Source organism: Mastigoproctus giganteus, chromosome 4, assembly GCF_048544385.1.
Source record: "Mastigoproctus giganteus isolate SK-2022 chromosome 4, ASM4854438v1, whole genome shotgun sequence".
Lineage (NCBI taxonomy): Eukaryota > Metazoa > Arthropoda > Arachnida > Uropygi > Thelyphonidae > Mastigoproctus > Mastigoproctus giganteus.
The window spans coordinates 72,587,576-72,613,498 of record NC_143578.1 but is presented as its reverse complement, the minus strand read 5'-3'; the positions used below and the strand labels follow the sequence as shown (position 1 = coordinate 72,613,498).

At 38.3% G+C, this 25,923-nt stretch overlaps 1 protein-coding gene across 1 annotated transcript in view; it reads left to right on the top strand.

The window, feature by feature from the left end:
- Positions 1–25,923, top strand: part of LOC150086829 (uncharacterized) — a 641,413-nt gene that overhangs the window by 202,357 nt on the left and 413,133 nt on the right. The window contains exons 12-13 of the mRNA XM_090372286.1: positions 274–411; positions 14,726–14,887. Coding sequence (XP_090228412.1) covers positions 274–411; positions 14,726–14,887 — 300 coding nt within the window. The remainder of the gene's footprint in view (positions 1–273; positions 412–14,725; positions 14,888–25,923) is intronic.

Here is a 25,923-nt window from a genome sequence, read left to right as displayed (position 1 = left end):
CTCTATTTGAGATATTTATATCTCGTTGATATATCTCTATATATCTATTTATATCTTGTTGTGAAGTTATTCACAATATGAGAATAATTCTGGTTTTTCTGATATTCTTATTTTTCTGTTTAACTACTTATAATTATACAAACTACTTATAACATATCTTATCATACATTTTACATGAACTTCTCAATATCTCACAGTTACCCAAAAAAATATTGGAAAATGATTGATTTTTCATAATTAATCATATTGATTTTTTAAAATTTCTTATTCCAGATATTGACGAATGTTCAACTGCTTCTCACAATTGTAGTCTTCCTTTTAAGTGTGCAAACACACAGGGTAGTTTTCAGTGCATTCATCAGTGTCCTCCAGGATTTATTTCAGACAGTAACAGCCTTGGAATATGTAAAGGTAAGAAACTCTTCATTTAAAAAACAAAATTTTCCAATACAATAAAACCTTGCTCTATAGGGGATAAGGCCTCTTAAGTAATTCTAATTGTTAAATTCAAAAGAAACACAATGGTCATCAAAGTTGCAACCATGCTATTAAAAAGCATTTTATTATGAAATTAAAAAAAATATATTAAATATTGTAATGTTATATTATATTGCACTATTGTGCAGAATAGAAGAACTCAAAATATTGCTATGATGAGTAGTAGCAATGGAAACTCCAACTAAAGCTTATTCAGAGAGTTCTTGGGAAGGCTCATTTGAGATGATGTTTGCTTCAGCAGAGTGGTGGAAAGCTATGGCAAGGAAAATCCTAGCTGACTGACACAGGGTGCTTTATTATTAAAATATTTTAATTAATGTTAAATATTGTCAAACTGAGGTAATTATGGAAAGCCTGGTTCACTGGACAGTTTATTTAAACATGGTCTGTTGAAAGGAGGGTTTACTGTACTTTATATTTAAGTTATTCAGAAAGGAGGAAGGGCTAAAAAAACTTACTCTAAGTGAATATTCTAGCTCAGAATGTCATTTTTCTGTTAGTGTTTATAAATTTTAGTATTAGTAGTGGCAAACTGATGCAAGGAAGCAAGCTTATACATCATCAGTCAAACAGAAATAAAATAATAATTATCCATTTAATTTGCCCATCCCTACTAACAATTTATCCAATCTTTTTTAAAATTTATTCATGCTATCTGCTGAATATCCCTAAGTGAGAGTTTATTTCAACAATTAATTAATCTCTGGATAATTTCTGCATATTTGTAATACAACCATCCTTTTTCAATTTAAATTCATGCCCCCATGAGCCCTATCTTTACCCTGAGAAAGGGTAAAGATGCCATCAGCATTTATAGTATTCAGTCATTTTAAAGCCTTAAATATCTCTATGAGATAATCTAGATAAAATATTAAATATTAAATTCGATTAAATATCTCGGCATCTAAGTGCCAAAACAGATGCTTGGTATCGAAACATTGCAAAGTACAGAACTCAAGTCTGTCTTAGTAACAGTACCCAATTTTGTCTAACTAATTTTATTTATCTTCAGTGCTATTTTTAACAGAGCTGCATACTTTCTAAATTGAGGTTACCAGACCTGTATTCACAGACCTGTATATAGAAATTGAGAAAATTTCTATATATTGTTGACAGAAACTCAGGAGTTGTCATAGCAATCTGTCTGCACTGCTCAGAGATGTTCACATCAGGTTTTACAATTACCCCAAGTCTTTTTTATTATCGTATACCTTGAGCATTTGATAATGATTTGGTGCTACTCATATGGTATGTTTTTCTTAGATTATTGCTACACAAATGCAATAATTTGCATTTATTAATATTAAATTTCAGTTGCCATTTTTCAGCCCATCTGTCTAGTTTATCTGGATTTTGCCAAACTAGCATACCCTGATTTATATTATTAACCACTGTGTTCATCTTTGTATCTTCAGCAGACGGGCATTCAATTTGAAAACACTTACATCAATATTGTTAATAAATATTAAAGCCAACCCAATCTTCTGGATCTTGTAGGATCCCAAAATAGTTTGATAAAATTTTGTAGATTGCTTTAACTAGGGATGTCCCTTAGCTGAAATTCTTCTCAAATGAACCCTTGTTAACAAATTGGCAGCACATCCCTGGGTATGGTGCTTTGGTATCCTGGTGTTCTGCTCCTGTCCTAAACACATTTATTGCTTGCTGGCTAATTAGTGTCCTTTTGGCTCCACGTTGAGTCAGAAGCCTAGGCACTGAAAAAAGAAACACTTATAAGTCCTGATAATCTAAATCTTTCTTCTAGGATCCCAAATTAGCATTAGCAAGGGCACATGATGCAAGAAAGCAAGCTTATGTAGCATCAGCCAAAAAAAAAAAAAAAAAACATATCCCCTTCTCATTTCACTCATCCACCCACTCCAAACGTTTGTCTAGTTCTGTCTTGAATCTGTTTAAGCTATCGACTTCCACAACAACAGATTAGCATTAGCATTAGTAGAGGCATATGATGCAAGAAAGCAAGCTTATGCAGCATCAGCCAAAAAAAAAAAAAAAAAAAAAAAACCTTCCACTTCACCCCTTTGTTTGTTCGAAATACCTGTCCAGCTGAGCCTTAAATTTATTTAGGCTATCAACTTCCACAACAAGGGATGGAAGAATGTTCCAGCAATCAATCACCTGCTGGCTAAAGGCAAACTTCCGCACATCTATCCTACAACCGTCTTTCCTCAATTTGAATTTATGCCCTCTCAGGCAATTATTCTGAACAAGAGGAAGAATCCCATCAGCATTGTGCATGCTCAAACCATTCAAGGCTTTATACACCTCAAGCAAATTACCTCACAGGTGCCTAGTCTCCAGACAATGTAATTTGCAAAACTTAAGCCTTTCTTCGTAAGAGCAACCCTTTGTTCCATTTCACTAATCTTGTTGTCCTTCTCTGTACTTGTTCCAGCAGATCTACATTCTTCTTGAAATGAGGCCTCCAGACCTGTATACAGTACTCAAGGTGTGACCTGACCATTGCCTTATACAAGGGAATAATCACCTCCTTATCCCTGCTAGAAAAATTCCTGTATATCATTGACAAGACACCATCAGCTACTCTTGCAGCCCGTCTGCACTGCTCAGAGAACTTCATATCTGACTGCACAATTACCCCCAGGTCCTTTTCAGTCTCTACCACTGTCAGTGTAGTACCACAGAGTTGATACATTGCTCTGGGGTTACTGTTTCCCATATGTAGTACTTTACATTTGTCAATGTTAAACTTCATTTGCCACCTCTCAGCCCATCTGCTCAACCTTTCCAGATCCTGTTGCAGCAGCATAGCGTCAGTAGTGTCCTTAACAACAGATGGAAGTTTGTTCCACCAATCAACTACCCGCTGGCTAAAGGCAAACTTCCGAACATCTATCCTACAACTGTCTTTCCTCAATTTGAATTTATGACATCTCATGTGATTATTCTGAGCAAGAGGAAGAATCTCATCAGCATTGAGCATGCTCAAACCATTCAAGTCTTTATAAACCTCAATCAGATCATTTCGCAGGTGCCTAGTCTCCAGACACTGTAATTTACAAAACTTAAGCCTTTCTTTGTAAAAGCAATCCTTTGTTCCATTCACTAATCTTGTTGCCCTTCTCTGTACTCGTTCCAACAGCTCTACATCCTTCTTAAAATGAGGCCTCCTGACCTGTATACAGTACTCAGGTGTGGCCTGACCATTGCCTTATACAAAGGGATAATCGCCTCCTTATCTCTGCTAGAAAAATTCCTGTATATCATTGACAAGACACCATGGGCTACTCTTGCAGACCGTCTTCACTGCCCAGAAAACTTCATATCTGCTCCTATCAGAAAATAGCGACAAAGATGTGTATGTTATCATCACAACAAAGAGGCACAGAACTGAAGATATATCAGATCCCACTGCCTTGATTCATAATGCATTCTACTTATGAAAAACCATAGAGATATGCAAAGACAGAATGAGGAATGGACCTGTTTGTAGTGGAGTTGTCACCATCCTAGTGGGCAAGCATATCCCCTTCTAAATAATTCCACTTTGTCGCTGTGGATTTTTCTCTTAATCATCTGCTATAGATATCTCTGGCAGAGTTTGATGATCTTCTTAAGCAACTTCCTTCTCCTGTTCTTTTATTAGAGGATTTTAATGGATAATACCACTCTGGGGTAGTGCAGACACTTAATACGAGGGGCCACAAAATAATGAGCTCTCCCTCCTAAATGTAAGAAACAGTACCTTTTTTCTCTATATTTTCTGCCATTGATATTTTTCTCTGCTCTCCTTCCTTCCTCTCTTTGTTTACATGGTAGGTTGAAGATAATTCCTATGAAAGTGATAACTTTCCTATGAAATCCATTTTGGATGAGAGAAGACCATGTCAGCAATAAAGAATATGAGTGGAAGTTGATAAGTATGACTGGAATGCCTCCAACTGCTGGCACAGTTTGACATTAGAAGGGTCAGCCAGGAATCTGTCAATGATGCAGTGACATAAATTACATATTGTCCATGAAGCATCAGTTGCAGTTTCCAAAACATATGCATGGTTTCCACCATTTCCAAAACCTAGATGGAACTCAGAGTGCACAGCAGCAAGGAAAGCTCAAAACAAGGCATGGGAGATATTCTGATGAAATTACAACACAGAAAATTTAATATCCTTTAAACATGCCCATACCAAAGCATGGTGTATTCAATGTTGGAGTCAAAAGGAATCTTGAATCAGTTTTACTTCATCCATAACTCAGTGTTCTAGCTCAAAATTAGTCTGGGATAAGAACCAGATAATGAAGGGAAAATATCCATTGTGCCCTTCATTGATTCTAGAGCACAGTATATATATGCAATTGCAGATTGGACTGCAGTTACATACTATAGAGAAACATTTGCAAAAATTTCTGAAAATTATCATTCCTTATTATTATTATTATTATTACTACTGAAAATTATTATTAGAGTTCCTGGCCCTAAAAGAGAAAAGTGAGAAACATGCATTAAACTTCTCTTTAAAAGAGTTTGAACAATTAGGTCGATAGTTTTGGAGGTCTTGTAATGTGCCAAATCACCAGGCTGCGTGATATGCTTTTTTTTTTTTTTGAGTATCAAATAAAACAAATACAACAAGCCCCTTCACACAGGAAGAATTAAGAGCAGTATGCTTTCTCTCACAAACAAATGCTGTCAGGCCAGATGATCCCGCTATGAAAGGATAAAACACCTTCCAACACAATCTAAGGATGAACTTTTAATCTTATTTAATAGAATCTTTCTTGGTGAATAATTTACAGATTTAGGGCAAAAGGCAATTGTTCTTGCCTTCCCAAAGCAGGCAAGGTTTCTAAAAATCCAGTTAAGTATTGTCCTGTCATTATAACAAGCTGTTTGTGCAAGATCCTGGAGAGAGTGGCACAGGCAGAGGAGAAAGTGATTCTTGCACTGCTTCTATTGGAATGTGCAGCAGCCTGGAAGGCAAGGTACTGGGGATTTCCAGGGAGTTATCATGAAACAAATAAATACATGGGCTGTGTTAGGATAACTAAGTGTAAGAATAGGTGCATATATACTTGCTAGTACACCAATACTAGGAGTTTAGTAAATAAATTTAATGAATTTGATTTGCTGGTCAAAACATCAAAGGCAGATATTGTTGGGATATCAGAGATGTATCACACAGAGATGAGGAATGCAGAATTGGAATTTGGGGAGTACAATGTGTACAGAAAGGATAGACAGGATAGAAAGGGAGGAGGGGTCATGCTGTTAGTTAAGAAACACAAAATCTATGAAAGTGCATCCAGCTTACATAGGTGGAGAGTGCAATGTTGAGTCAGTTTGGTGTGACATAAGCACTGGGAAAGCAAATTTGAGAGTAGGAGTGTGTTATAGGCCTAATGAATCTGATGAGTACAATAAACTATACGGAGAAATAGAGTGGGTCAGTAAATGAGATTGTCTTATAATGGGGGATTTTAACTTCCCAGATATTGACTGGAACTTGTGGGTTGCTCACTTGCACACTAGCAAGGCTTTTGTGGATTTATTGGAAGATTGTTTTCTGCAGAAGCATGTTCGAGAGGCAATTAGAGGGAGTAATACTCTTGATCTGATTATCAGTAATGATTCTTCATGCATTAAGAATCTTCAGATAAAGGAACCACTAGGAGGCAGTGACCACAGTGTTCTGATGTGGGATTTATTTAAAGAGGTAATTACGATTAGGGGTAAAGGGAAGGGTTTTTGCTTTCATAAAGGTGACTACAGTGATCTCAGACAGTTAAAAAAAAAAATGAAGTAGATAAGAAAATACAAATTATATGCTTCCCTCATCACACATGTATCAGATGGCTTTTAATTTTTATTCAAACTGTCAGTCTCAACTACCTGTGAGGGCAACTTAACATTTAGCATTAGCATTAGTAGAGGCATATGATGCAAGAAAGCAAGCTTATGCAGCATCAGCCAAAAAAAAAAAAAAAAAAACTTCCACTTTACCCCTTTGTTTGTTCGAAATACCTGTCCAGCTGAGCCTTAAATTTATTTAGGCTATCAACTTCCACAACAAGAGATGGAAGTCAGTTCCACCAACCACCTGCTGGCTAAAGGCAAATTTCCGCCCATCTATCCTACATCTGTCTTTCCTCAATTTGAATTTATGCCCTCTCAGGTGATTATTCTGAGCAAAAGGAAGAACCCCATCGGCATTGAGCATGCTCAAACCATTCAAGGCTTTATACACCTCTATCAGATCACCTCGCCAGTGCCTAGTCTCCAGACACTGTAATTTGCAAAACATAAGCCTTTCTTCATAAGAGCAACCCTTTGTTCCATTCACTAATATTGTTGCCCTTCTCTGTACTCATTTCCAGCAGCTCTACATCCTTCTTGAAATGAGGTCTTCAGACCTGTATACAGTACTCAAGGTGTGGCCTGACCATTGCCTTATACAAGGGAATAATCACCTCCTTATCTCTGCTAGAAATATTCCTGTATATCATTGACAAGACACCATGAGCTTCCCTTGCAGCCCATCTGCACTGCTCAGGAAACTTAATATCTGCCTGCACAGTCACCCCCAGGTCCTTTTCATTCTCTACCACTGTCAGTGTAGTACCACAGAGTTGATACGTTGCTCTGGGGTTACTGTTTCCCATATGTAGTACTTTACATTTGTCAATGTTAAACTTCATTTGCCACCTCTCAGCCCATCTGCTCAACGTTTCCAGATCCTGTTGCAGCAGCATATTGGCACATTATAGCCTGAGATGCTAATGCGCCAATAAAATACAAACCAACAACAACAACAGCAGCAGCATAACGTCAGTAGTGTCCTTAACAAAACTGCCAACCTTTGTATTGTCTGCAAACTTGGACATTAAGATTGATATACCATCATCAATATCATTTATAAATACAGAAAACAACAATGGACCCAACACTGAACCCTGAGGGACTCCACTAATAATATTAGTCCGTGATGAGCAGTGTCCATTCATTACTACTCTCTGTCTTCTCCCCCTCAACCATCCCATTATCCATAGCAGCAATTTGCCTCCAGTGCCACACTGCTCCAATTTGTGCAGCAGTCTTCTGTGTGCAACGGTATCAAAAGCCTTTCTAAGATCCAAATATATAATATCAAAGTTATTCCCTGCATCCAGTTCTTTTGTGACTGCATCATACTATAAAATAAAATTGGTCAGGCAAGACTTTCCCTTAACTAGACCATGCTGTGTCCGAGCTATAACTGAAGTCTTATCTAGATGATCCTACAGTGCTTCTTTAACCAGTGCCTCCATTAATTTTCCTGGAACAGAAGTTAAACTCACAGGTCTATAATTACTTGTGTCAGCCTTTGATCCTCCTTTGTGAATTGCGGACACATTTGCACATCTCCACTCTATGGGTACCTCCCCTGAGTCCAAAGAAGCTCTCATAATTATTTAATATAACTGGATAGATCCCATCCACTCCAGGTGCATTTTTTATGTTTATCCTCAATAATTTCTCCTCAACTTTTCTCTGAGTTATTACAAAATCATCTAGCTCACTGCCAGAGTTTACTTCACCTCTGCCATTCCCCTTCCTGAATAACTCCTCATGTGTGAATGTAAATGCAAAATACTTGTTTAGTTTGTTAGCCACCTGAGAAGGATCATGAACAGTGGAACTATCAATATCCAGTGGACCAATCTGATTCATCCCTTTCCTTCTAGAGTTTACATTGATAAAGAATTCGTTTCTGTTTTTTTTTTTTTTTTTTTTTGCATCTTTTGCCAAGGATTTCTCATAATCTGCCTTTCCTGCCTAATCTCGTTTGTGACTTGGTTACAGACCAGTTTATATCTATCATAGGCTTCCATGTCACGCATTAATTTATATGTATCCCATGCATTTTTCTTCTCTGCCACATGTCTCATTAGTTCATCTGACATCCATTTAGGCTTAAATCTTGATCAATATTTCTTAGTTGGTATGTAAAGCTTAGTAGCTTCTAAGATAAGTTCTTTGAATGCTTCCCATTTTGAATTTGCTGTTGGTAACATCATCAGTTTGTCTCACTGTATAGAATTTAATTACTGTCTCAGACCATCGTAGTCGCCTTTACGAAAGTAAAAACCCTTCCCTTTACCCCTGATGGTAGTTACCTCTTTGCGTAAATCCCACTTCAGCACACTGTGATCACTGCCACCTAGTGATCACAGTGATCACTGCCACCTAGTGGTTCCTTTATCTTAATGCATGAAGAATCACTACTGATAATCAAATCAAGGGTATTACTCCCTCTAGTTGTCTCCCAAACATTCTGATGTAGAAAACAATCATCCAATGAATCCACAAAAGCCTTGCTAGTGTGTGTGACCAACCTACAAATTCCAGTCAATATCTGGGAAATTAAAATCCCCCATTATAAGAATCTCCGATTTACTACACCACTCTATTTCCCTGTATAGTTTCTTATTATACTCATCAGAGTGATTAGGCCTATAGCACACTCCTACTCTCAATTTTTATCGCCCAATGCTTATGTCACACCAAATTGACTCAACACTGCACTGTCGAGCAATGTTGACTGGCTTCACTTCCTTGGATTTTGTGTGTTTCTTAACTAATAGCATAACCCCTCCTGCCTTCCTATCCTGTCTATCCTTTCTGTACACATTGTACTCACCAAATTCCAGTTCTGCATTCCTTATATCTGTGTGACACCACATCTCTGATATCCCAACAATATCTGCCTTGGATGTTTTGAGCAATACCTCAAATTCATCAAATTTATTTACGAAACTCCTAGCATTGGTGTACATGCAAGTATACATGCACCTGTTTCTATTCTTAGCTACCCTAACACAACCCATGTGAGTACCGCAATGACTCCCAGCAGTTTCAGAATGCAGGATATTTCAGTCTCTGAAATATCCTGCATTTTGTTTTCCAGGCTGCTGCTCATTCCAATAGAAGCAGTGCAAGAATCACTTTCACCTCTGCCAGTGGCTACTGTTAATCTATTAGTCCTTGTATCCCCCCCCCCCCCAAGCTAGCAGTTTTCTGATCCTCCAACAATCAATGACTCACTGGCTAAAATAAAACTTCTTACAGTATAATCTAAACCTCAACCATGTAATTTGAATGTATAGCCCCTGGTTATGAAATTCTTTATAACAGTGAGAATTCCATCTTCATTCATTTCATTAATTTCTCTCAGAGCCTTATCAACCTCAGTCAGGTCACCTCTGAGGTGTCTGGTTGCTAAGCTCGGTAGCTCACATCTTTCATGAATCAGTCTTTCCTCATTCATTCGTCCTGCCGATCTCATCATTTCAGTTGCCTGTCTTTGAGCTCTTTCAACAAGCTCAATGTCTTTTTTTAGATTAGGTCTCCATGCTTGAACACAGTATTCCAGATGTGGTCTTGCAGTTGTCTTATACTTTGGGTTATGACCTCCCTATCTCTAGAGGATAATGGTCAATAAAACATTGATAGGACGCCATGGGCTTTCCTGGCTGCCTGTTTACATCGTTCAGAAGAAACTTCATATCTGCCTCTATTTCGTAACTCCCAGATTCCTTTCCCCCTCCTTCACAGTTTTTAATTAACCCCACCAAGTGTATAATTTATTTGCAGGTTGATATTCCCCAACCCGCAAATATGTAGGACCTTGCATTTAACAGCATTAAACCAGAGCACTTCTCTGACCACCTTTGAAGTCTGTTCAAGTCATTCTGAAAGAATGCTGCTGGACATTAACCATTAACAAATCTGCCAATCTTTACGTTATCTGCAAATTTTGATATCACACCTTCTATCCATCCCTTCGTCGATGTCATTTATGAAAATGAGAAACAACAGTGGTCCAAGAACTGACCCTTGAGGGACCCCACTCCTGATGTTACACCAATCTGAAGAATATCCATTAATTACAATCCTCTGCATTCTGCCCTGCAGCCACCCAACAATCCATCTTAGAATCTTACCAGTTGTCCCAGTAATTTTACCAGTAATCTTGTTTCAAGTTTATACAGTAACTGCTCATGAGGGACAGAGTCAAATGCTTTGCTAAAATCCAAATAAACTAATTTTAAATTGTTCCCTAAATCCAGCTCATGAGTAACTGTGTCAAAAATAGCTTATTAATTAGTTAAGCATGATTTATCCTTAACACAGCCACGTTGTTTGCCCTTCAGAATGCCATATCTATCTAAATGTCCCTGGATTTCACCCTTAAACATTGCCTCTAAGATTTTTCCTACCACTGAAGTCAGACTAACCAGTCTCTAATTACAAACTTTCTTAGAACCACTTTTATGTATTAGCAATATGTTGGCACTTCTCCAATTCAAAGGAATCTCCCCTGAGTCCAAAGATGCTAATAATTAACACCTTAATGCTTCAGTACACTCCCTTGTGCTCTTCCTCAAAACTACAGGCCTTACTTGCCTTTATGCTCAGAAGTTTTTCTAATAAACAATCATTTGCAATGACAACATCACTAATTTCATATGGCTCAACCTCACTTGCACAGCCTCTTCTCAGCATGAAGGGTCTTTCATAAGCAAAGACCAAAGCAATGTACCTATTCAATTCTTCCGCTGAGTTATCTAAGACTTTCCCACACCCAGTGCACAAGGGACCAATCTGATTAGCTTTCTACTTTGTTGTATTCACATACATGAAAAATTCCTTGTCCCAATCTTTGCTCTCTTAGCCAGTGCTTTCTCATATGCAGCCTTGGCCTCCCTGACCTTATTTGTGATACATTTACTGAACAACTTGTACCTGTTGTAAGCTTCATTATTTTTCATCACTCTGTAACAGTCCCATGCCATCATTTTCTGCTCTATTTGACCACCAGCTCATCAGTTATGCATTTCGGCAACCTACTTCTGCAATATTTATTAAAGGGTATTCATCACTTCTGTGATTTTTCCTTTAAAAGTATTCCATAACTGAAATGTATTCATCATCCCTCGGCAATCTGCCCAATTCACAGATGCCATATAGCACCTTAACCTGTCAAAGTCCCCTCTTCTGAAGTTCAAAATTTTCCATTTTTCTGCTTCTTCCTTATTATTGCATCATCTTTCTTTATCTTCCTACTGACGATTGCATGATCCTTTTCTAACAATGGTTACTGTACTTTAAGTTCTGCATGTCATCTGATTCATTAGTATTGATGAGGTCAAGAATATTTTCACCACTAGTACTTTCTCTAACATGCTGATACAAATAATAATCATCTAATTTATTTTAAAAAGTTTTTCTTCATTATGATTTTCCTCCCACTTATTACAATCAATCTGGGGAAGATCAAAATCACCAAATTTAAGATATTCATGCTTGTTTCCCCATTCCATCTGCATGTAAAGACTCTCATAATCTTCTCACTCTTCTGGTCTGTAGATTACTTGCACTGTCATTGTTCCCACCTAACTTACTCCACACATTCTTTGCTGGCAGACATAACTTCAGACTCAGCTAAAAGATCTTTTTGCACTCAGGCTGCTTTTGATAAGAAGTATGACCCCTCCACCCCTTATGTCTTCCCTATCTTTCCTATATACATTATACATACTGTAGTGGAACATATTACCAGTTTCTGTTAGCCCTCTTATATCAGCATTGGTTTTCCTAACCAGGAGTTCAAATTCAGCCATTTTATTAACAACACTCCTGACATTACTATAGACATAGTTGAGACTAAGTATTCTTCTATAATTTACTACCCTGACTCACCCCTTGAAGTTATTTAGGTTTGTATCCCAAGCTTTATCTTCCCCTTATTTGAACATTGCTACCCTCAGAACATCTTATGAACATTGGCCATTGTGGCAACAAACAAGATTTCATGAGATGAGTGGAAGCATTACTTTAACCCATATCATCAGATAAACATGGATCTAAATTACCCTTTTCCCCACCAACTAGCAGTTCCACTGAACCCTTAGGATATCCTCATTGATACTGGCAAAAATCCAAATGAATACCATCTCTACAAAATATGTTCCTTCTATCTACAAACGTAGGCCACGCTGATAAAATTCCCCCCTCCCCAAGAGCCTTGCAGATTCCCTCAAGTCTCGAGTTATTGAGCCAGAAATCTTTTAGCATATAATCCCTCCTATCTTGTGTGGGCAGAAGTGCAGACACAAACACATTCTGACCTAATTCATGGCATTTTTCAGCATAGTCCTATATTTATCCAACAGATGATCAGGTCACGTACATTTAATATCATTAGTCCCACATGTTTAATAATTTTCTCTTTACCTCCCTTAAAATCTGTTAATCTGTTGGTAATGTCATCAATTGTTGCACATGGCAAACACATGCTGGTCTTGGATCACCTATCTTTTTTACAAGAAACTTTACCTGTTTCCCTGGCAATAGAGTCTCCCAATAAAACTAGATCACCTTCAACCAGAGCAGTATGCACTTGACTATTCTTTCCCGGAATTGGGGGTACATCACTTGGCATTCAGTAGATACTTCAGTCCCTGACAAACTCCTAGTTATTAGCATTAGCATTAATAGAAGCATATGATGCAAGAAAGCAAGCTTATACAACATCATCCAAAAAAAAAAAAAATAAAAAATAAAAACCTTTCTATTTCACCCATCCATTTACTTTAGATACTTGTCTAGTTCTGCCTTGAATTTATTTAAGCTGTCAGCTTCTACAAAAATAGATGACAGTTTGTTCCAACAATCAACCACCCACTGGCTAAAGGCTAATTTCCACACATCTTCTACAACTGTTTTTCCTCAGTTTACATTTATGTCCCCTCAGGTGACTAATCTGGGCAAGAGGAAAAATCCCATCAGCATTGAGCTTGCTCAAACCATTCAAGGCCTTATACCCCTCAATGAGATCACCTCACAGGTGGCTAGTCTCCAGACTTTGCAATTTGCAGAACTTAAGTCTTTCTTTTTAAGAGCAACCCTTTGTTCCATTCATCAGTCTTATTTCCCTTCTCTGTACTTGTTCAAGCAGCTCTGCATCCTTCCTAAAATGAGGCCTCCAGACCTGTATACAGTACTCAAGGTGCAGCCTGACCATTGCCTTATACAAGGGGATAATCACCTCCTTATCCTGCTAGAAAAATTCCTGTATATCATTGGCAAGACACCATGAGCTACTCTTGCAGACTGTCTGCACTGCTCAGAAAACTTCATATCTGACTACACAATTGCCCCCAGGTCTTTTTCATTCTCTACTGCAGTGGTCTCAAACTGGCGGCCCGCGGGCCACATCTGGCCCCAAAAGCAATTTTACACAGCCCGCAAATACATTTCAATTATGTATTTGTTGTAAATACGGTGCTTATAATTTTAGAGACATAGAGATATGGACTGAGCTTATGTGCGCGACTGCTATTGAAGGAAAAAGAGATAGAATGAATAGGCTGGGGCTTTGTCTTTGTCACTGTATGCTTGTATGCCAGGCCGCATGACTGGGGTAAGATGGGAGAACTTCCCATGTCGATACAATCAGTAAATTTAGTTCACCCACCTACAGTTGGTGGCGCTTCAGTATTCTGGTGTTTCCGATTTTTTTCTATTGAGTTGGTACTTCTGATATATATTTTCCTTGAGCCAGTCACTAGTTAGTTAGCTGGATGCATAGCTGCACAGTTCATATTGCTATATAGATGGAGACAAACTAACGTACGGCCCATCAGCTGCTTTCAGATTGTGCATTCGGCCCGCATGCAATTTCAGTTTGAGATCACTGCTCTACCGCACTGAGTGTACACAGTTGATACGTTACTCTGGGGTTACTGCTACCCATATGCAGTACTTTTCATTTGTCAATGTTAAATAATGTGTTTGTTATAATATTTTTAAAAGTTTTTTAAAATAAAAATTATTAATTTAATGATTTAAACCTTAAGTACTGAATATTCATAACTAACTAATTAAGAACAGAATAATTTGAATTTTCTGTGCTACTTGTATTTTAATGCCATATTGATGAAACTGTTTATAAAAAAATATGAAAAAGTGAAAAGATGAAATTGAGGCTGAAAAAATTTTTCCAAAAGAATGTGCACCTTATTTTGTAAAAATTATTATGTTTTAATTTTTTTTATTAACAATTTCATCAATACAGCATTAAAAGGTGAGTACTGTGAAGAATTGAGGTTATTCCATTTCCTTAATTAGTAACAGCAAAGATTGTAATATTTCACTTACAAAGATATATAATTAACCTGAAATTTAACTTATTTTTTTTTAAAGATATTGATGAGTGTGCTGAGGGTTTAGATAACTGTAAAAAGGAATACAAAGCATGTGTCAACACTAATGGCAGCTACATTTGTAGAAGCCCACAACTGGGTTTAGCATTAAATACTTGTCCTGTGGGTTATAGAATAAATCCCAGCACTCATAACTGTGAAGGTAAGTTCAACTTGTAAGTTTAATTTTTATATTAATATTTTCAAACTATTATCACTATTGCCATTACATTGTACCAGTTAATCATTGCAATATTAGCAATACCTTTCTGAGGATTATACATTTTTTCTGCTTCTTCCTTAGCTCCATGAACTTTCAACTGTTCTTGGCTTCATGCACGTTTTTCCCCCGAATTTGTTTCTGTCCAGCATCTTTTCCTTCCAGTGCTGGATCCCTTTTTATCTCCATTTGTGTAAATTTAATTTCCGTAATTTTTTTGTCTAATTTTTTATCTATATTTCCATAATGTTGTATATTTTATTCCAGTACTTTAGTGAAATTAATTTCTGCAGTATTTTGTAGATTCCTTAACTTTTCTAAAGTATTTCTGCTAATTTAAATTCTTTCCAGCAACTATTGTAGCTTAAATTTAACTTCATTAGTAAATAAAGTTTTGTTAACAGTTTAATTTTTTTAATTTTTTGAAAATTTAAATTCTGTAATATATTGTAAATTTAAATTTTGTAATTTTCTTAAGTTCAAATTTTATCTAAATAATTGTTACAAGATTCACTTTCAATACAAAGTACAAGGATGTCATGACCGAGATGGAAAAATGCCTGCGGACACTCCGCAGGCATTTTTCACACACACCAGAATTCACAACTCTGGTGTGAGTTGTGAATTCATTTCTTTTAAGAGTAGTAATTCTTTTTTTAAATTCTTCTTTTAAGCCTTGTAATGCTTTTTTTAAGACTGCAGTTATAGTTCAGACACACCATGGACTTGTTAAAGGGAGGTCCTGTCTGACCAGTTTAATTGAATACTATAAGGCGCCTACCTAGCCAGGTGGGCAGAAGCAGCAGTGCGTAGCACACGCTTCTTGATTAGACCAGGGTTCGAGCCCATGCCCACCAAATACGGAGGATGCGGAAAGTTCAAGGAATGACCACCGCATATCCCCGGAGCAATATGGCCTTAGTTGCTAATGCTCCTAAAAAAAAAAAACAAAAACCAAATAACAGAGGCGGACTGGCCATAAGCCTTACGGGGAAACCCCGGTGGGCCGGAGGCCAGTGTGATTTAACCCCAGGGGCTCACATCTGGTGAGTATGGGCTTGGCAAACCCAGGGTTCTGAGCTGCATATCATCATTCTTCTCTTTCTTGGTGATTCTTTTCTACTTCTCTCTCTCTCTCTGTCTCTCTCAGGGTAACTCTGGGAATTTTTTTTTTTTTTTTTTGGCCGGTGCAGCATAAACCTCAGGCTTCCTTGTACCATATGGCTGATAATAATAATAATAATAATAATAATAATAATAAAAATAATAATAGCCTGTGGGATGTATTTAAAGGTTGGTCTAGTAGATAAACCAAGCTCAACGGATGATTCTTTTCTTTGCACCCCATGTAAGGTGTGCGCTGACCTTGGATCAAAACTTGGGCCTTACAAATAGAATTTGAGTCACCGAATAAACAGATGTTATCCCTAGAAACAATTGCAGCTTGGAGCTTGTCAGGGACTTAAGTATCTTGTGTCCTACAAATTGATGTACCCCCAATTTGGGTTCCAAAACAGAACAGCAATCTCCTTCAACCAAAGCTTACTGCTCTGGTATATCAGGCTTAATGTCTAAGTTTGCAGTGATACAAGGATGACAGTCATCAGGGTGAGCTACTGCAACAAGATCTATAAAAATTGGTTGGATTGGCCAAGCGATAGCAGTCGAAGTTTAGCATTAACAAATGCACGGTACTGCACTGGGTACCAGTAACCCCAGAGTAACTTATCAGCTGTGTGGTGTTACACTCAGGGTATTGGAGAATTAGCATTAGTTGAGGCATATGATGCAAGAAAGCAAGCATATACAGCATCAGCAAAAAAAAAAAACCTTCCCATTTCACCCATTCAGACACTACAAATGTTTGTCTAGTTCAGCCTTCAATTTATTTAACCTATCAACTTCCACAACAACAGATGGAAGTCTGTTCCAGCAATCAACTATCCGCTGGCTAAAGGCAGATTTCCGCACATCTCTTCTACAACTGTCTTTCTTCAATTTCAATCTATGTCCCCTTCAAGTTCTTAATCTGAGCAAGTTGAAGTATCCCATCAGCATCGAGCCTGCTCAAACCATTCAAGGCCTTGTGCACCTCAAACATATCACCTTGCAGGTGCCTAGCCTCCAGGTGTTGCAACTTACAGAATGGTAAGACAGCTGGTAAGAAAATCCCTTTGTTTATCTCACCAATCTTGTTGCCCTTCTCTGTACTCTTTCTATCAACTCTACATCATTCCTAAAATGAAGCCTCCAGACCTGTACGCAGTACTCAAGATGTGGCCTGACCATTGCCTTATACAATGGTATAATCACATCCATGTCTCTGCTAGCAAAATTCCTATATATCATTGACAAAACCATGACCTGCTCTGCCAGCCCATCTGCACTGCTCAGAGAATGTCATATCCGACATTCTCTGAGCAGTGCAGTGACATTTACCCCCAGGTCTTTGTCATTCTCCATCTCCATGAGTGTACTACCACACAGTTGGTACATTTCTCTTGGGTTACTGCTACCCATATGCAGTACTTTGCATTTGTCAAAATTAAACTTCAGTTGCCACTTCTCAAACGATCTACCTAACTTTTCTAGATCCTGTTGCAGTAGCATGCTGTCTTTACTATCATTAACAACCCTGCCAACCTTTGTATCATCTGCAAACTTGGACATTAAGCCGAATATACCTTCATTGATATAATTAATAAATACACAAAACAACAATGGGCCGAGCACCAAACCCAGGGGGACTACACTAATAACATTAGTCCATGTAGAGCAGTGTCCATTTATTACCACTCTCTGCTGTCTCCCACTCAACCATCCCTTTATCCATTGCAGCAACTTGCCCTTAATGCCATACTGCTCCAATTTGTATTCCATGTGCAAAGTATTAAAAGATTTCCTGAAATCCAAATACAGGTAACCCACGCTTAACGTTGATAATTCATTCTGGAAAAACAGAGTGCTAAGTGAATCTGAGCTCAGCGAGCGCCACATACCCATAAGGTAACATATGTATTTGTAAGTTGCGGTCGGTGCCATAGAATATTTCGTAATCAATAATAAATGGTAGTGAAAAGATGCACAAATGTCAGTCAAAATATTTAATATTCAAATATTTGTACATATAAAATATTCTGCATTACATAGATATATAATTATTAGCATTAGCATTAGTAGAGGCATAAGATGCAAGAAAGCAAGCTTATGCAGTATCAGCCAAAAAAAAAAAAAAAAAACCCCCTTCCACTTCACCCCTCCGTTCGTTTGAAATACCTGTCCAGCTGAGCCTTAAATTTATTTAGGCTATCAACTTCCACAACAAGGGATGGAAGTCTCTTCCACCAACCAACTACCCGCTGGCTAAAGGCAAATTTCCGCACATCTATCCTACATCTGTCTTTCCTCAATTTGAATTTATGCCCTCTCAGGTGATTATTCTGAGCAAGAGGCAGTATCCTATCAGCATTGAGCATGCTCAAACCATTCAAGGCTTTGTACACCTTTATCAGATCACCTCGCCGGTGCCTATTCTCCAGACACTGTAATTTGCAAAACTTAAGCCTTTCTTCATAAGAGCAACCCTTCATTCCTTTCACTAACCTTCTTGCCTTTCTCTGTACTCATTCCCGCAGCTCTACATCCTTCTTGAAATGAGACCTCCAGACCTGTACAGTGAGCACTACAGTACCTTGAGTACTACAGTACTCAAGGTGCGGCCTCACCATTGCCTTATACAAGGGAATAATCACCTCCCTATCCCTGTTAGAAAAATTCCTGTATATCATTGATAAGACACCATGAGCTACTCTTGCAGCCCATCTGCACTGCTCAGAGAACTTCATATCTGCCTGCACAATTACCTCCAGGTCCTTTTCATTCTCTACCACTGTCAGTGTAGTACCACAGAGTTGATACGTTGCTCTGGGGTTGCTGTTTCCCATATGTAGTACTTTACATTTGTCAATGTTAAACTTCATTTGCCACCTCTCAGCCTATCTGCCCAACCTTTCCAGATCCTGTGGCAGCAGCAGCATAGCGTCAGTAGCATCCTTCACAACCCTGCCAACCTTTGTATCGTCTGCAAACTTGGATATTAAGCTTGATATACCATCATCAATATTATTTATAAATACAGAAAACAACAATAGACCCAACACGGAACCCTGATGGGTTCCACTAATAACATTAGTCCACGATAAGCAGTGTCCATTAATTACCACTCTCTGTCTTCTGCCACTCAACCATCCCTTTATCCATAACAATAATTTGCCACCAATGCCACACTGCTCCAATTTGTGCAGCAGTCTTCCATGTGCAAAAATATCAAAAGCCTTTCTAAGATCCAAATATATAATATCAAAGTTATTCCCGGCATCCAGTTCTTTTGTGACTACATCATAGTATCCAATCAAATTGGTCAGGCAAGACATTCCCGTAAAAAAACCATGCTGTGTCTGAGCTATAATTGAATTCTTGTCAAGATGATCCTGCAGTGCTTCTTTAACCAGTACTTCCATTAATTTTCCTGGAACAGAAGTTAAACTCACAGGTCTATAATTACTTGTGTCAGCCTTTGATCCTCCTTTGTGAATTGGGGTTACATTTGCACATCTCCAGTCTGTGGGTACCTCCCCTGAGTCCAAGGAAGCTCTCATAATTATGGCTAACGGATTGATTACTTCTTTTTTTGCTGCCTCCTTTAATATAACTGGATAGATCCCATCCACCCCAGGTGCCTTTCTTGTATTTATCTTCAACAATTTCTCCTCCACTTTACTCTTAATTATTACAAGTTCATCTAGCTCACTGCCAGTGTTTACTTCAGCTATGGCATTCCCTTTCCTGAATAACACCTCGTGTGTGAATGTAGATGAAAATATTGATTTAGTCTGTTAGCTACCTGAGCAGGATCACGAACAGTTGAACCATCGATATCAAGTGGACCAATCTGATTCGTCCCCTTCCTTCTAGAGTTTACATAAGTAAAGAACTCCTTGCTGTTTTTCTTTACATCCCTTGCCAAAGATTTCTCGTAATCTGCCTTTGCCTGCCTAACCTCCTTTTTAACTTGGTTACAAATCAACTTATATCTATCATAGGCTTCTGTGTCACATGTTAATTTATATGTATCCCATGCATTTTTCTTCTCTGCCATATGTCTCATTAGTTCATCTGACATCCATTTACGCCTGAACCTTGAACAATATTTCTTTGTTGGTCTGTAAAGCCTAGTAGCTTCCAAGATAAATTCTTTGAATGCTTTACATTTTGAGTTTGCTGTTGGTAACATCTTCAGTTGGTCCCACTGTATAGAATTTAAATACTGTCTCAGACCATCGTAGTCACCTTTACGAAAGCAATAACCCTTCCCTTTACCCCTGATGGTAGTTACCTCTTTGAGTAAATCCCACTTCAGCACATGGTGATCACTGCCACCTAGTGGTTCCTGTATCTGCAGATTCTTAATGCATGAAGAATCACTACTGATAATCAAATCAAGAGTATTGCTCCCTCTAATTGCCTTCCGAACATGCTGATTTAGAAAACAGTTATCCAATAAATCCACAAAAGCCTTGCTAGTGTGTGAATGACCAACTCACAAATTCCAGTCAATATCTGGGGAAATTAAAATCCCCCATTATACTCTCTAATTTACTGGCCCACTCTATTTCCTTGTACAGTTTTTCATTATACTCATCAGAGTCATTAGGCCTATAGCACACTCCTACTCTCAGTTTTGATCACCCAATGCTTATATCACACCAAACTGACTCGACACTGCACTGTCCAGCGATGTCGACTGGCTTCACTTCCTTGGATTTTATGTTTTTCTTAACTAATAGCATAACCCCTCCTCCCTTCCTATCCTGCCTGTCCTTTCTGTAGATGTTGTACTCCCCAAATTCCAGTTCTGCATTACTTATATCTGTGTGACACCATGTCTCTGATATTGCAACAATATCCACCTTTAATGCTTTGAGCAATACCTCAAATTCATCAAATTTATTTACTAAACTCCTAGCATTGGTGTACATGCAAGTATACATGCACCTGTTCTTTTTCTTAGCTACCCTAACACAAACCATGTGTTTACTTGTACCCCAATGGCTCCCAGCAGTCTCTGAAATATCCTGCATCTTATTTTCCAAGGTGCTGCTCATTCCAATAGAAGCAGTGCAAGAATCACTTTCACCTCTGCCAGTGGCTACTGTTAATCTATTAGTCCTCGTTTCCCCCCAATCTAGCAGTTTTCCGACCCACCTAACACTGCCCCGATAGCATCAGCAAACATTCTTACACCCTTTCTATTTAAGTGTATCCCATCCCTGTAGAAGCAGTCTCTCCTGTTAACAAGTACAGACTAGGCTGAAAAAAATTCTACCATTTGAGCCTTGCACAATCTTTCCAGGGCCTAATTGATCGACAGGGCTCTCATCATATACTCCCTACTATCGTGTCTGGGCAGAATTGTAGACACTTTCAAATTCAACCCTAATTCATGGCTTTTTTTCAACAGTGACCTGTACTTGTTAAGTAATTCCGCTGGTCTCCTACTCTTAATATCATTAGTGCCAACGTGTACAACTATATCACCTTTTGTGCCCTTAAAAGAAGATATCCGCTCTACAACGTCATCAACCTTTGCCCCTGGCAGACTTACCCTGGTTCTGTTCCACCTATCCTTTTTACAAAGCATATTTCCCGTTTTCCTGACAATAGAGTCACCAACAACTACTAGTTCCTTTGGGACCAGCGCATTCTGCCTTGGGGATTGCCGCTGTGTTGTGTGATGCCCAAGTGCAAGCTCTGGCGTTGGTGTGGGCAGCTGAGAGCTTGATGGGCGCCTCACTTTTAATCCTTCGAGGGCATCCACCCTGTCCTTCAAGCTCTCATATAGGCCCATAACAACGCCGAGTTGTCGCTTGATTTCCTTACACTCCTTACGCGCACATACAAAGACATCCCCCATGGCAGTATCATGTCCCGTACCTGACTGCTCCAGAAACATCAAGCAAATAGTGCATTTTAAAAGGCTGTGATTCAGAGGGCAACTGCCCCCCTCAGTTCTCCCCTGAGCCACATCACTCCCATTAGCTTGAGCCTTTTGCTTTGCTGTTCTGGTCTGAGTCTGAGTTATGTTGTAACTACTTACGTATCAAAATTAAACTTAAAATTCCAATTAAAATCATGAATTTAATTGATATGAATTGATTTAATTGAATTGATGAATTTAATCATGAAAAATGTGTCGATTTTGTGTTGAACTTTGGCCCTCTTCCAAATGAACTAAAAGGGGTATTAATTTTAAATCCCCCGCACCGTTACCACCCAGGCGCCTCTGTAGCCAGGTGGGAAGGAGCAGCAGTGCGTAGCACACGCTTCTTGATTAGACCGGGGTTCGAGCCCGTCACCACCAAATACGGAGGATGCGGAAAGGTCAGGGAATGACCACCGCATATCCCGGAGCAATATGGCCTTAGTTGCTAATGCTCCTAAAAAAAAAAAAAAAAAAAAAAAAAAATCAAGTTACCACCCAACAATAAAGTCAACCGATCCTTCCCTGCTTTGAAATCTGGCATGTTTTTTTTTTTTTTTTCTTTCAATATGAAACTTCTTTTAGGCATTCGTTTCCACAAAAGTCCTGCTTCATCTATGTTAAAAACTTGTTGAGAAGTATAACACTTAATACCCCTCTTAAATAATTTTAACAAGTTCTTTTTTGAACGTTTCGGCTCCTTCATCTGCACTTGCGGCTTCTCCCTGGATTTTATTACCTTCTCCGGTATCGCTTCTTTAACCAGTGATTTCATTATTTTCCTTGGAACAGAAGTTAAAGTAACAGGTGTGGAATTTTTTGTGTCATCCTTTGAACCCCCTTTGTGAATTGGGGATGCATTTACACATCTCCAGTCCATGAGGACCTCCCCTGAATCTAATGATGCTCTCATAATTATGGCTAATGGTTTGTTTACTTCCCTTGCTGCCTCCTTCAATATAACTGGATAGATTCCATCTGCCCCAGGTGCCTTTTTTTATGTTTACTCCACTTTGCCCTCCGTTATTACAAAATCATTTAGCTCCCTGTTAGAGTTTAGTAAACTTCTGTCCTCCCCTTCCTTACAGAATTCCTCATGTGTGAATATAGATGCAAAATACTCATTCAGGTTTGTCAGCTATCCGAGCAGGATCATCAACAGTTGAACCACCAACATCAAGTGGACCAATCTGATTCATCCCCTTCCTACTAGAGTTTACATAAGTAAAGAAGTCTTTGTTGTTTTTCTTTCCATCCTTTGCCAAGGATTTCTCGTAATCAGCCTTCGCTTGCCTAACTTCCTTTGTGACTTGATTACGGATTAGCTTATTATATCTGCCATATGCTTCTGTCACCTGCTAATTTATATGCCTCCTGCGCATTTTTCTTCTCTTCCACAAGCCTCATTAGTTCATCTGAAATCCATTTAGGCCTAAATCTTGAACAATATTTCTTGGTATGAAAAGCCTAGTAGCTTCTAAGATTAATTCCCTGATGGCCTCCCATTTAGAATTCACCTCTTTTAACGTCATCAGTTGATCCCACTGTATAAAATTCAAAAATTGCCAGAGACCACTGCAGTCACTGTTACGAACACAGAAACCCTTACTTTTACCCTTGATGGTTGTTACATCTTTAAGTAAATTCCACATCAGTACACTGTGATCACTGTCACTTAGTGGTTTCTTGATCTGCAAATTCCTAATGCACGAGTCATCACTGCTGATAATCAGATCAAGATTATTCCCCACTCTGATTGCCCCTCGAACATGTTGCTGTAGAAATCAATCCTCCAGTAAATCCACAAAATTCTTGCTATTGTGCAAGTCATCAACTCACAAGTTCCAGTCAGTATCTGGGAAGTTAAAATCCCCCATTACAAGACATTCTGATTTTCTGGCCCACTCTATTTCTCTGCACAATTATTCATTGTACTCATCAGAGTCATTAGGCCTATAACACACTCTTGCTCTCATTTTCTCTTTCTCAGTGTTTATGTCACACCAAGCTGACTCAACATTGCACTGTCCACCCATGTCAACTGGATGCACTTCCCTAGATTTTATGTGTTTCTTAACATCATAACCCTTCCTCCCTTTGTGCCATGTCTATCCATTCTGTACACATTGTACTCCCCAAATTCCAATTCTGTACTACTTATATCTGTGTGACACCATGTCTCTGATATCCCAACAATATCTGCCTTTGATGCTTTGATCAGCACTTCAAATTCATCAAATTTATTTACTAATATGAAAAAGACCATAGGATAATTGTACAGTCAGACATGAAATTCTCTGAACAATGCAGACATGCTGCCAGGACAGCTCATGGGGCTTTGTCAATGATATTCAGAAATGTTTATAGTAGGGATAAGGTGATCATCCCTTTGGTTAGGCTGCATCTTGAGTACTCACTTTAGGAAGGATGTAGATTTGCTGGAAAGGGTGTAGAGAAGGGCAGCCAGATTGGTGAAGGGAACAAAAGTTTCTTCAGTTCTGCAAAATTCAGCATCTTGAGACCAGATCTGATTAAGGTGTGTAAAGATCCTTGAATGGGTTGAGTAAGCTGAATGTTTATGGTATGCTTCCATTTTCTGAGACTACATACACGAAGGAGGCATAAATTAAAGTTGAAGGATGGTTGCAGGTTAGATGTGTGGAAGTTTGCCTTCAACCAGCGGGTGGGTGTTTGTTGGAACAGGCTTCCATCTGCTGTTGTGGAAGTGGATGAGTTGAATAAATTCAAGGGAGAACTAGACAAATTCTTTGAGGGTAAGGATGGATGAACTGTTTTTTTTTTTTTTTCCCCTTCTGGTCTCTGTTATAATAGCTGCTTTCTTGCATAATTTCCTATTACTACTGCTGCTACTATTACTATACAGATGACAGGCAAGTAAAACATAATAAAGTAATATACTCCCAGTTTCAAGTTTCTTATTATGGACAGGCTGCAAATAATCTAAACCTCTAATTAAACAGTGGATTAAAGTCTATAATCAAGTGAGAATAACGTCCTCTCTATGAATCCTGCACCAGGCTGTAGGATCCAAAGAGAGAAAGGTTATTCTTGCTTGGTTTCTCATAGGGCACATTCATATAATGCACTCCTTTCTACTGAGGATAGATGATCCACCTGTGTGTGAGAAGTGCAACACTAGTTTAAGCATTTGTCTGATATGTTTAGCTTTTTACAGTTAGTTCTTTTATCTACACATATTTGAATTTGCCCTTTAATTTATATATTTATATATATCGTTTTTTGTTTTACATATATTTACTTCTTTTCTTATGGTAACCTTTTTATAGGTTATCAAATGTATTTATAGATGCTTTTATTTTGACTTGTCACATTATGGCCTAAGTTTCCAATCCACTTTTAAACACTGAATAACAAACCCAACCAATCTTTGTTTATTTGTTACCTTTAGTTACTTCCAGTGTCTTATCAGGTATCACTAGCAGCAGGAGCCACTATTCACTTTGAAAATGTATTTTTCTTGAAAGTTAAAAATCATTTCACTAAACTTTTCTTTTAAGGCATTTATTGCATCCTGTGAAATTTCATATAATTCACCACACATTTAATATGCCAAAAACACATTGGGGAGTACAATATGTTTTTGGCATATTAAATTTCTACTTTTAAAACTGTTCAACTTTCCAGTTGATATATGATAGCTTTTCATCTGAAATCCTTTTGCATACTGGAGGGCTGTTACTTGAATTAAAAGATTATACAGTGTAACCCCCCCCCCCCCCCAAATATAGTGCATTTCACTTTATGCAAATATAGAGAGTGATATTCCAGAGGAAGATCACTCTCTACCCATGCCAAATACTTTGGAGAATTTACCATTAGCGGTGTTCGGGTGCATGAGAGGCCTGCCAAAAAAAAAAAAAAAATTTAATGCTCTTTAGTTTGATTTCCCAGTCAACTG